Source organism: Miniopterus schreibersii, assembly GCF_964146895.1.
Source record: "Miniopterus schreibersii genome assembly, chromosome: 1".
In the NCBI taxonomy this organism is placed as follows: Eukaryota; Metazoa; Chordata; class Mammalia; order Chiroptera; family Miniopteridae; genus Miniopterus; species Miniopterus schreibersii.
The window spans coordinates 163,239,956-163,253,125 of record NC_138101.1 but is presented as its reverse complement, the minus strand read 5'-3'; the positions used below and the strand labels follow the sequence as shown (position 1 = coordinate 163,253,125).

At 39.3% G+C, this 13,170-nt stretch overlaps 1 protein-coding gene and 1 long non-coding RNA gene across 4 annotated transcripts in view; one reads left to right on the top strand and one right to left on the bottom strand.

Moving 5' to 3' along the window:
• Positions 1 to 1,857, bottom strand: part of MAP2K5 (mitogen-activated protein kinase kinase 5) — a 238,893-nt gene extending 237,036 nt beyond the window's left edge. For all 3 annotated transcript variants that reach the window (XM_081134329.1, XM_081134330.1, XM_081134331.1), the window contains exon 1: positions 966 to 1,857. In XM_081134329.1, the coding sequence (XP_080990455.1) occupies positions 966 to 1,100 (135 nt within the window). In that variant the 5' untranslated portion in view covers positions 1,101 to 1,857. The remainder of the gene's footprint in view (positions 1 to 965) is intronic.
• Positions 1,858 to 1,883: 26 nt separating this feature from the next.
• Positions 1,884 to 6,703, top strand: LOC308555784. The gene is made up of 3 exons (XR_013998598.1): positions 1,884 to 2,231; positions 5,369 to 5,450; positions 5,695 to 6,703. It is a non-coding gene; the product is annotated as an uncharacterized lncRNA (long non-coding RNA).
• The last annotated feature ends 6,467 nt before the right edge of the window (positions 6,704 to 13,170 follow it).

Here is a 13,170-nt window from a genome sequence, read left to right as displayed (position 1 = left end):
TGGGTGTACAAGAGTGGACTCTAGCCTCTGCACTCCTGGCCCAGACACCTGAAAATCTGTATGGTCTGGGTGGTCAGTAACATCCAGAACTCAAAACAAAGGTACAGGAAGCAAATTTTGATTGGGTAACCTATGACAACCAAAAACGGCATCACAGATCTTCCTCCTGCCAAGAACCTCCACCAAGCCCTATCTTATCTTGCAGGTAAGTTCCGCTAAAGATCTGGTACTTGCAATGTGCTTCTTGGTATGTCAGCTCTACCTTTGATGCCTCAGTTATTCAATAAAATGGGCACAATACACTGTCCACCTCAAAATGAACTCTAAAATATGAGAAGGGCACTACAGTATGTGGAAATAAATACTAAGTAAAAGTAAGGAAGTCTGAGCTCTGGCACTGACTCCCCAACGCACAAGCAACTGGGCTTTGGAAAAGTCATTTCACCTCACTGCTCCTCAGTAACTGCAAAAATGCCATGATTTTATTTCAAACACATTCCGAGTATTTACTCTGAAACAAGAATACAAACCTGATTCTAAAATGCACATTTCCCACATGATAGATTACAGCTGCCTTGTTTCCCTTTCCTGCTGGCCACCAAGTCCAGAGAACTCAGTGGAAAAACATGGCTGGAATCTGGCCAAGGACATTCCAAGAAACACTTGCGAAAACTCTCTTCTAGCCTCAGCTTTTTGTATCCCAGTTGGTCGCTTCTGTGCCTATATCCCACTCTAGGCTGTGAGCTCCTTGAGGGCAGGGGTTCAATCAGATCATCTCTGTCTCCCCAGGGTCCTGATCATTTGCCAGGTTTCAAGCCACACAACTCATCAGTGCTTGGGGTGAAGCAGTAAAACTGCCCCGTAGAAGGCCAGGGCACGGGAGCAGGACTCGGTGGTGGCCGCGGACCACTCGGAAGCCCCGCGCCACCCCTCGCTGGGGCTCGCGCGCCGAGATGAACACTCACCAGCACATCCCTGAAGAGCAGCTGCGGGCCGGAGTTCACCGTCCAGTCCACGGCGCCCCTATTTGGAATCTTGATGCGAATCACCAGCACCTGGTTCTCCATGGCAGGCAAGGGGCCAAAGGCCAGCCACAGCATTACAGTGAAAGGGGCTCACATCCCGCGGTGGGGCGTATCCATGGCCCCTGGTTAGGCGGGGGCTGCAAGGGGTGCCAGGGGCCCGAGGGGAAGAGGACGGAGGGTGAGGGGTATCAGAGCGGAGGGCCGGTCGGGAAGCGCCCCCCGGCCCCGCAGGCAGCGACCCAGGCCCAGGCTGAGTGGGGCTGAGGGGTGTCTCCCTGCGAGCGTGGACGGGGGAAAGGGCAGAGACCCGTAGGAACTGGCGGAGGAGGTCAGAAGGCTCCCTAAGAGTTGGAAAAGGGGGCAAAACAAGACCGTGCAGCTCTCGGCTGTCTCTGTGGGCGTGAGGAGACGGCAGAATGCAGCCCCCTTTCCAGGGGAATGCAGCGGCAGGGTCCGCGCCTCCTCGGAGGGCGAGGGGGAGGGTCCCGGATGGGAAGGGACTCAGCCCAGGGCTGTCAGGAAGCCCCGGGGCCGCCAGACTACGAGAGAGCCGAGGGGGGAGGCAGGGCCCTCCCTGGGAGGGGTGGGGGCGAGTCCTCTGCCCGCACCCGAGCTAGAGGGCGCGGCCACGCGGGCCCAGCCCCGGCCGCCCGAGGTCGTGCGTCCCGGCAGCGGCTGCGACGGCGGCGGCGGCGGCGGCGGCGGCGGCGGGAGGAGAGGGAGAAAGGCGGCAGCTAGGGCACAGTTACTCCGGAACCAAAATGCGCGGCGCCGGAACCAAGGGAGCCAGCGAGCGGAACCCGCCTCCCGCGGCGCCATGTTGGAAGAGGGCAGTTCCCGGCCGCCCCCAGCCCCCGCGCCCCAGTGGGCGGGACCCGGAGCGAGCGCACCGGCGGGAGCGTGGAGGGCACGGGCGGGCCCCGCCCACTCGGGAGACCCCACGAGCCGAGACCGCCCGCGGCCACCGGGTGACTGGCTTTCCTTTCCCGACCCTCTTAGGACAGCGAAGTGAAAGCATCTGACTAACGGAGGAGGAAACCGAAGCAGCGCTGGAGTCCGCCGGGGACCGATGGTGGCTGAGAACTGCGTGCAGGCTGCTGTACAGACCCCTCAGAAAGCCAGAACTGCCGCTCCCGGCCTCCCTCCCCTGTCAAGCCGGGCGCCTGAACGTTTGGGGCGTTTGTGCGCCAAATCAGCAAGAGCAAGGCAAGAACTAAAAAAATGATTGGCTTTTTCTTTTCTTTCTTCCGAGCCACAGATGCAGAGGCCCGACAACTTTCTCTCACGTTAGCAAAGCCTGTATGACTTTTTCTTGCGGCGGGGTCCTTTCCCCCACGATTGCGCGGAAATAGCCAACAGCCCCCCCCCCCCGCCCCATTCGAAAGCCACTGGAAAGAAATTTAGAGTCGTAACTGCCTGGAGACAGCTGCAGTAGTGGCATCATCTTCTCTTATTAAACTGTTGCAAAAGTATCCGGTCTAATCCATAAATTTTCAAGTAGATAGCAATGTTTACGTAACCGGTGATATCACAGGCAGTAGCAATAACCTTTGGTTGTTTTGAAGTGCCTTGTTAACCTCAGATTTTAAAGTGCTTAATTTTGTTAACGCCTGGTGCCTGTACAAACTTTTGTTTAAAAATTGCAAAGTGTAGGCTTGTCCTTTATCTGTTTCTAATGAAGGAGCACATATCCCTTTACTTTGGGGGTTGAATTCTGTATAAAGCGGTGGTAGAAGAGTGTCGTTTTCCCTCTCTAACGGTCAAATAGTTAATTAATGCAAGAGAAAAAATATTTTAAATGTTGGTTAGCTTGAGTATAATACCAAAAAATTTTCTGCATATATTCTCTGCCTGCGTTTCTCTTATATTTAATTTGAAAGTCCATTGTAGGAGATAAATGATTTCTTTATAGTTACTGTAAATTAATAGTTTAAGTAGAAATTCTTTTACTCAGATCCTGCACATAGTCTAGGAATTGTCCTTGTCCACCTGCACTTCAGTCCTGTGAAAAGGAAACCATTTGCTCAAGGTCCCCATGTACTTTTTATTGAAAGTTCATTTCCTATTATTAGAGAAAATGGACCACAAAATAGAGATTTTCTATGAATCTATGATTTGTTAGAACGGCTTTTTTATTCATAGTGCTTTGGAAAAAAACAACTCAATTTATACTTTCAATTCTTTTGGATATATAACCAGAAGTAGAGTTGCTGGATTATGTGGTAATTCTAGTTTTAACTTTTTGAGGAACCTCCATACTGTTTTCCACAGTGTCTGCACATTCACACAAACAGTGCACAGTGTTGCAATTTCTTCATGTATTAACATTTTCCATTGTAGCCATTCTAGTGGGTGTGAAGTTTTGATTTGCGTCTTCCTAGTGATTAGTGATGTTGAGCATCCTTTCATATGCTTGTTGACCAGTTGTATACCTTCTTTGGAGAATTGTCAAGTCCTTTGCCCATTTTTAAATCCAGTTATTTATCTTTTTGTTGTTGTAAAGTGATTTTTTTTAATGAGGAAAATTACATTTTACTACTTATAAATTCAGAGGTTTTCTTTCATCTCTTTTCACCTTGCTCTCAATCTTGAACCCTTTATGCAGAATCTGACCCCTTCCCACCACTTCACTGCTATAGTCCAAACTACTATATTTCTCTCCTAATCTTCTGTTTCCATCCTAGCCCCTCCTCTCTATTGTCAACCTCTTTTCCAGGGTTAAATCAAGTCACTCCTTTGGTGGAAATTCTTCAGATGGCTCCTAACTTGAGCAGAGTAAGAACTAAATTCCTTTCCTTGACCTGCAAAACTCCACTCATCCTGCACTCCACAACTTCTGAACTCTCAAGCTTCATGACCTACCACTCTCCATCATTCTTACCAGCCTCCTTCTCTCACTGGTCCTTGAACATATCAGGAATTCTACCTCAGGGCCTTTGCATTTGCCATTTCCTCTGCCTGGATTGCTCTTACTCCCAATATCCACATGGCTCACTCCCTCACATTTTGCAGGTCTTGACTTAAATGTCACCTTCGTGCTAAGGCTTTCCCTTTACATACTATTGAAAACTGCAAAGCAGCCCCAAACCCACTCCACTGATACAAGCACACTGTGCATGATTCCTAGTTGAGCATACCACATGGTTTCCTCATTTGTCTGTTTCGCCACTAAACTATAACTTCCTGAGAAGATGGAACTGTATGTTTATTCACTGCCATATTCCTAGTACCTAAGATAGTACCTGGCACACAGTGGGCACCTTAATAATTTTTGTTGAATGAATGAGTGAATTTTGAAGGCAAAGTGGATTGAGTAAGAGGAATGTAACTATCATGTGCATCCCCTGCCTGTCTTGAGCCTCACTTGCTCCTTTGTCTTTCCACCACCACCAAGACCGAGACAACTATTATAGACTCCCACTGAACTGCAAATTTTATAACAAAATGTTGACTGCCTCCTGTGTTCAAGAGTTCCACTTGTCTCCTTCAGTGCTGAAGGTGGGCCCTTGCATATACCACTCAAATATTTGTTGATTAATTGATTTTAAAAAATAGAGGATGGAAATAGTTTCCATTGAAGAAACCTGGCTGATACCATCCTACCCAAGTGGTCAAGGTTAACATCACCAGTTATGTCGTGCTGATATCAGGTACTGCCTGATAGGATGCAATAAGAAAGGCATTTGACCTCCCTGCTCTTCTTCCCAAAACTCATAACCCCAATCTCATCATGAGAAAAAAGTAAGATCCAAATTGAAGACATTCTACAGAATACCTGACAAGTACTCCTCAAAACTGTCAAGGTCATTAAAAAAACAAACAAAAAAACAGACCAGAAGAGACTAAGGAAACATGATTAAATGTAATGACGGATCCTCAATGGAATCCTGGAACAGAAAAAGGACAGTAGTGAAAAACTGGGGAATCTGAATAAAGTCTGAAGTTTAGTTAGTAATAATGTACCAATGTTGACTTTTGGGTTTTGATATATGTACAGTGATTATGTAAGATGATAATATTAGGGGAATCTGGGTGATGGTATATGGGAACTCTCTGTACTATATATACTCTCTGTAAATCTAAAACTATTCCAAAATAAAAACTTTCTTAAAAAGTTGCACTTCTACACACCAGCAATAATATCTTTAAAATTTTAATTTTAAAAAAAGATATAATTTACAATAGCAATAACAATCAAATAATAAACATCAGCATTTTCCTCACAATGCTTAGTTATCTATTAGTTTTTTTAAGAGAAGAATGTGAAGAAGCATGGACAAAAATGATTAGACATGAACCCCTGAAAGTGTGACAGGAAAGTCTGCTCTCTTCTGTTTTGGCAGGAATAGAAAAAAAAACAGTGGGACCAATTCTGGCAGAAATGACAGTTCAACAGACATTCATGGAGAGCCTACTATGTGCCAGGTACTGTGGGTTTTAGATGCTTTACAATGAATTAGTTCATTAATTTAAATTGTCAGTAGATTTAATTTCCACATAATACATTTTCCTTTAGGTGGAGTAGGCTGCTGTTCCCCCAAATCACTTAAGCTTATTTCCCTCTTTTCATTGTTTAGACATATCTATATGATTTTCTTTATATCAACAAAATATCTCACATTTTTGTGGCATTTTACAGCTAGCAAAGTGCATATCTCTTATCTTACAGAATTATCCTGTGCATCATGGAAAAGTATGGAGTAATGGTTAAGAACATGGACTCTTTAGACAGACTGCAGGGATTGGAGTAATACCATGTGTGACCTTGGACAAGATTTCTTGGTTTCCATAGCTAAAAAGTGGACATAAAATAGTGCCTAATTCATAGGGTTGTTATTGTTAGGGGCAGAGATGTTGATCATGCTCTGTTCACCGTGATTGTTAGCTATAGTTATAAGAAATATTAATCATGTTCTGTCAACTGTGATTGTTCTGTCCTAATTAGAAAAAGCACTTTCTAACATCGCTGGGAGTTGTGTGCCCAGGGACAAGGGAATTACCCTTGGAATGTCGCCCATTCTCCTTTTCCGAGAACTGCTTTTCATCACGGAAAGATTAACAACCTTGTTCCTGAAACCATGGAATCCCGGAGGCACCCACCCTTTGCAATCCCCAGCCCCCATTGCCTACTTCCCCATGCCTGTAATTCTTAGTTTCACGTGTAATCTTTGTCCTTACACCTGAGATAAGCAGCTGGCTTAGGGGGGGTGGCAGAGCAGATTTTTGTGGATGACCTTTACTTCTCTCCCATATTGCCAGCAATATTGGAATAAACACTCATATGTGATTCAACCCTGACTCTGCTTAATTGGCTGAAGTGGTGACAGACAGTCTGGACCCATTATTGTCTAGTTTCATTATGAGAGGATTAAGTGAGTTAATATGTGTAAAGTTCTTAGTCTAGAACCAGACACAAAGAAATGCTATGTGTTAGATAAACTCCTTATTGTATATGTGAAGACACTAAGACTTAGAAAGCTCTAATTTTTCTTGAAAGTTATTCAACCAGTAATGGTGTAGCAAGAGACCTTAAACCAAATTTTTTATTTTCAAATCAAGGCTCTTTGCCTTAAACACATAATGGAACAGCAATAAATACCGCACTAAGTAGCATTATTGGGACTCAGGCAAAGAAATTCCAGAATGACAATAAAATTGCAGGATTAAAGGAAATGTACAAAATCACCAATCTAATCTTCTGCCCAATTCAAGAATTACCTCCCTTATCTACCTAAGGAAATGTTCCTGCACCCTCTCTGAACAGCTCCAACAGGACTCACTGCCTCAAGAAGTAACCCATTCTATTTTTTGCCAACTCAGTTAAAACCTTCTTGTCTCCTAGGTACATTGTTTCTAGTTCTGCTTAAAAAGAGTAAGTCTGATTCTCATACTTTCTGTTTAATGTTTCACTTCATTTATGTATACACATCATTCTTTTTGACTTTAAAATACCAAATTTCTGTATAAGAAAAGAGATGGCACCTTTTGCAACGCCTCAAAAGGATAATGCATTGAGATTCCAATCTTTTATTTTTCGGAAAACAGAACAGTGTAAGCCAAGCCATTACATCTGAGATAGTATTTCAAAACTTGTTGCTCTTCTTCTAAAGACTGCATATAATCTCCAATTAAAGTTTCCCTTTCTTAAATCTCTTAAAAATGAAGGCAAGTTTTCTTTTTAATTTTGAATCACCACGCATTCATTTGACATAAAGCCTTCATTATATGACCAGTAGTGGAAACACACGCAAATTAGTAACAGATGGTTCTTATCCAGCGGTGTACAGCAGCAGTCTTTTTCAGTATGGACTCTGTAGGTAGATTCAGAACTGCTGGATTTTGTGAACAAGTAAAATTACTAAAATTTTCCTTCAACATGGTCAATGCAAAAGTATTTGTAGGATGAATGAACGTTGATTGTAAATGTAATCTAAAATTAAGTGACACTATTTAAATTTTTATTCAAACTTTCAAATTCTTGATTCCTTTATACAATTTGGAGATTTAAAAACATAAACTAAAATTTTGGCTTCACCTCACAGTAAACACCTTAATAACACATATAAAGAAAGCTTACAAGATAACCTACTTTCATGAGTTATTTTCATGAAATTTTTAAACATCTACTTTTTTTGAAATAAAAAATATCTGCTTTCATTAAATGGAGTCTTAAATTGATATCTATTTATTAGAGTATTGATTTTTATATTTTTATTCTTCCTTTGGGGTTTGGATAAACAACTTTTTAGGTATGATTTTAAATAATGCACTTAACACAGAGTAAAATGACTCACTTTGTGTTTAATAAATTCAATGTTCTGTGTATAGACAGATTGCTGTAAAATTACTGATATATTCTAGCAGAAGCAGTAAAGGTTATGTCAAATAACTACTAAAAAAATCATACTACGTAGCATTAATGATGTTACCTTAACATACCAGCTTCAGGGGCTGCATAATTGTTTCTGCCAACCCATAAATTTTTGAGTAACAACAAAATTATTGTGATTTTTCTTACTAAATAATTCATACATTACAAAGCATGTATGTAACAAGGTCCATGAATCACTAAAGCATATAATGATCATATATCTAATGACATATCTCTTTTCATAAAATGAATTCAAATAGATTTATGTATTTAGGTTAACTAAAAAATACTGAGTTTATAAGGTTCATAATTCTATCATCAACAACAACAAAAAACTTCAGATCTTCTTTAAGAAGTACAGCTTCCATGATTTGCTTTGAAAAACTTAAAGCTTTTGTTTATCAAAATCCTTGTGTTTAAGCTACTTTTCATGAAGTTTTACAGCCTTTAAATTGGTACTATAAATATCTCTGAAGATAAATTAATAATATAATGGAGTAGTACTATGTTCATAAACTGTATTTAAAATGATATAAATGCAGCTAAAATAGCTATAAGCAATACTATATAAAACCTCATTTTAGTAGTAGCTGATATTCTTTATCCAGCAACTAGGATCTAAAAAAGGATATTTTCATTTACCAACATGTTATGTGCTTTTCTTTGGTCTTATCTTAAGTTATCTCAAGCCAAGTATATCCCTTTCTTAATGCTACTAAAAATGATCCCAAATGAAGTTTATTTTACTTAATTAAAACTAGGTTTTATAAATAATTTTTTAAAAATCCCAAGACTGCAACATATAAAATGATGTTAAATTCACGTCTTATCTAACATTTTCCCAAGTCAGTTATTTTCTATAGAAATCATAGTTATATTTTAATATAGTAATATTGAATCCTTTACTAATCCTTTACTAATCAATCCTCAATTGATTTTAGAGATTATTGACTTTAGAGAGAGGAAAGGGGGGAGAGAGAGAGAGACATCAATTTATTATTCCACTTATTTGTGCATTCATTGGGTGATTCTTATTATGTACCCTGACTGGGGATTAAACCCACAACCTTGGTGTATCGGGACGACACTCTAACCAACTGAGCTAAACAGCCAGGGCTCCTTTACTAATTTTTTTAAAATTATTTTTATTTGTGGTAAGAATCACAGAACACAAAATTTACAGTGTTAACCATTTTAAAGTGCACCGTCCAGCAGTATTAAGTATGTTCACATCGCTGTGCAACCATCAGTGCCATCCATCTCCAGAACTCTCTTCATCTTGCAAAATTGCAACTCTATACCCATTAAACACTAACTGCCAATTTCCCTTCCCCCTCAACTAATTTTTTAACAGCTTTATTCAGAGATAATTCACATACCATACAATATTTCCATCTAAAGTGTACAATTCAATATCTCGAGTATAGTCAGAGTTGTGCAACCATCAGCACAATCAATTTTAGAACAGTTTCATCACCCAAAAAAGAAACCCACGCCCATTAACAGTCACTCCTCATTTCCTCCCAACCTCTCCAGCATTAGGCAATTGCTAACCACTTTCTGTCTCTAGATTTACCTATTCTCGACATTCCATATAAGTGGAATCACACAATAAGTAGTCTTTTATAACTGGCTTCTTTCACTTAGTATAATGTTTTTAAGCTTCATCAGTGCTCTAGCATGTATCAGTACTTCATTCCTTTTTCTGGCCAAATAATATTCCATTGTGTGAATATGCCATATTTTATTTATTCAATTAGTCTGTTGATGGATATTTGAATGGTTTCCACTTTTTGGCTAGAAAAAATGCTACTCTGAACATTTGTACACAAGTTTTTGTGTGAATATGTTTTCAGTTCTCTGGAGAGAGCTGAAAGATTGTGGGTTTGATCTCCAATCAGAGCACATAATAAATTATATACCTAGGAGTATATTTGCTAGGTCTATGGTAACTCCGTATTTAATATTTAACTGCCAAATTTTCCCAAAGTGGCTGCACCATTTTGTGTTCCCATTGGCAATGTATAACGGTTCCAATTTCTCCACACTTGTTATGTCTTTTTTTTATTGTAGCCATCCTAGTGGATATGAAATGGTATCTCATTGTGGTTTTGATTTGCATTTCACTAATAGTTAATGTTGGACATATTTTCATGTGCTTGGTAGCCATTTGTATAAATTCCATGGAGAAGTGTCTGTTCAAGTCTATTTTTTTTTAAAATATATCTTTATTGATTTCAGAGAGAGGAAGGGAGAAGGAGAGAGAGAGATAGAAACATCAATGATGAGAGTCATTGATTGGCTGCAGCCCGAAACCCGGGCATGTGCCCTGACCCGGAATCGAACCCTGATCTCCTGGATCCTAGGTCGATGCTCAACTGCTGAGCCATGCCCGGCTGGGCCAAGTCTATTTTTAAATTGGATTGTTGAGTTATAAGTTTTCTTTATATATTCTGGCTACAAGTTCCTTATCAGACACATGATTTGCAATTTATTTTCTCCCATTCTGTCAGTGTCTTTTCATTTTCTTGATAGTGTTCTTTGAAGTGCAAGTTTTTAATTTTGATGAAGTACATTTTTAAAATTCTTTTATCATTTGCCTTTACGAACTTTTATGTTTTCCCAAAATAGGGGGATTTTATATTAGGTTTTATATGAAATCAGTTTCTTTACTAGAAAACTAACTGAACTTTTAGAAATACACTAAAACCAATCTAGATTTATTTTATCCCAGTTGTATTAAATGCACTGTCAATTAGAACAGAATTCTGAGTAGCTGGATGACCCAGCTTGTGTCAGTTGAAACTATTTTAGCCACATTTTCATTTAAAGAAAAAAAATATTTCAACATCTGATTTCCACTTTATATTAGAAAAATAACTCTATGGACTGTGGTCACTACCAATAATACTTCTTATTGTTGGGAAAGCTCTTGTGAAACATTTGTCAAGCACATAAAATGGTATAAAGTGAAATATAGTAATTAAGATTTGTGTTCTATCGATTGTGTAGCTAAAGTAATTTTTCATTACTAACATAAGATTTAATAAGTATAAGTAGTTAAAGATTCTGACTTGGCATTGGTCATTAGCATGTAATTGAACTAGTAAAAAAGATCAGTTAAAGCTGTGTTGATTACCACCTTATCTTTGAAAGGCAATTAAAGACCTCAATCATTGCAACAAGATTTGATTGTGCAGTCTTTATTGGACATTGATCTTTCAGCAAAGTGCAGTTACATTTTCCATTAATTTACAGTAACACAGTTTAACTTTGATACCCTAGACTGTTGACCCAGGTGAGATGTAATGCTAAGTACTTGTTTAGGTTAAGATGCCCCCAAACGTCATTACAGTCTGAATGGCAAGTGCTGAAAAAAAGAAGATACCTGATCCAGTAACTTTAGGATAAAGTTTCTGTTACCTGCATTAGCTTTTAAATGAAATAAAACCAAGATCCTTTTCTTTATGCCACCCCATTCATTCAAGTATCATTCATTCTTTAATACAGTTATTTCATGAAGTATGTTCTGTGACTATAGTTTTGAGTGAATATAAATATGACACAAAATAAAATGTACATTTAAAAAGAGATACATATGGCTTTTAAGAATTAAAATTGTTTCAATTTTTACTTAAGTAAATAATAAAATATTAGTGACTAAGTATGTGATGAGAGAATTTGTATAATTTGGTATGTTAAGACATCAGCACTGAGAAACTAGGGATTTTTATATTAGCAACTTCTTTCATGCTCCTAACTCTGTAACTTCATCTTTATGGTGGTTCACAACTTACACAGGAACTAAGAATTTTAACTAGAAATTTCTTCCAATACTGAGTAACTGATTTATATAGACATACCAATATAAAAAATACAAGATTTTATACTAAAAACACACCTTCGTTAAAAAATAGTTTTACCTGGATTATTTTTAATTTTTTTTTAATTCTCAACCAAGAATATTTTTTCCATTGATTTTTTTAGAGAGAGTGGAAGGAGGGGGAGAGACACAGAGAGAGAGAGAGAGATTGACATGAGAGAGACACATCAATTGGTTGCCTCCTGCACTCGCCCTGACAGGGGGTAGGGGGCAAGGGGCAGGGGGCAGGGGGCAGGGATTGAGCCTGTGAATGAGGCACCTGCCCTCGGAATCAAACCTGAGACCCTTCAGTCCGTGGGCTGAGACTCTAACCACTGAGCAAAACAGGCCAGGGCCTGGATTATTTTAAAGGCAAAATCCCATTAAAGAAGTGTAGGCAAAAAAGCCGTCTGGTTATTTCATCAACTAAGGAAACTCCTGCTATCCAGAAGGGTAGGGTCCACCTGGAACCCTGCTTGCTGCTATGTTCACACATGTACACAACATGCCATCAATGTGTCTTCCTTCTTCCTCTGATTGTTTTAAAAATCGTTTTATTAATGAAGCCTTTTAAACATAAATATATATGGAATAGAAGAATAAGGATTACGAAAACAGCTTTTACTGAAATAAAACACTTACTTACAAGTATATTCATGATATATTTCAAGGTAGAAAGGTTTCTTGTTTTGCCCTTCTCAGAGTACAGGTGGAAAAAAGGAAAACACAAAGGAATAGTAGTTTTTAGCCTGAGGTAAAAAGACAGCACTGATACTAAAAATAGAATCAGTCTCCCGACTTCCAGCATTTATACTTTATCCCTTTTAGGCCACAATGCTTTGATGTAATGTCCAAATTTAAAGAAAAAACTTAAACCATTACTTTTCAATGGGGAGCATTTTTTCAGACTAAAAGGTTCACCACAAGACTTAATAAATCCAATGAATGATATTTTAATATTTGCACCATCCCCTTGGCCATCGCTGAGTTCATCCTTCACCATGATCAACTCCAGGAGAGCAAGAGGTCTATTGATTTTCATGTAATACAAGAAAATATTACATTTGCTTAATTGTTACAAAGTGAGCACATCAGACAAGAAATCAAGGCTCTATTTAATGCTGCAAGCAGCAGAGAATTACAGAGATCAATAGGGTAGTTTGTCAAAGATGTTCTCCAAGGAGACTTACCTATCACCATATGGACAAGAAGTCACACTGACTATAGCTATTGAAAAACAGGTAAGCAGAGTCAGCAGTACAAATTATCAGAAATCAAACAGGCCAGTGTGGAAAGAAGTGCAACTCTACTGAAAAGCTGTATTTATAGTTTGGTAATTAAAAACCATTTTATCAGCCTCGTGTTGGGACCAAACCTTTACAACAAGTATTGACAGACCAGTGACAATGAAT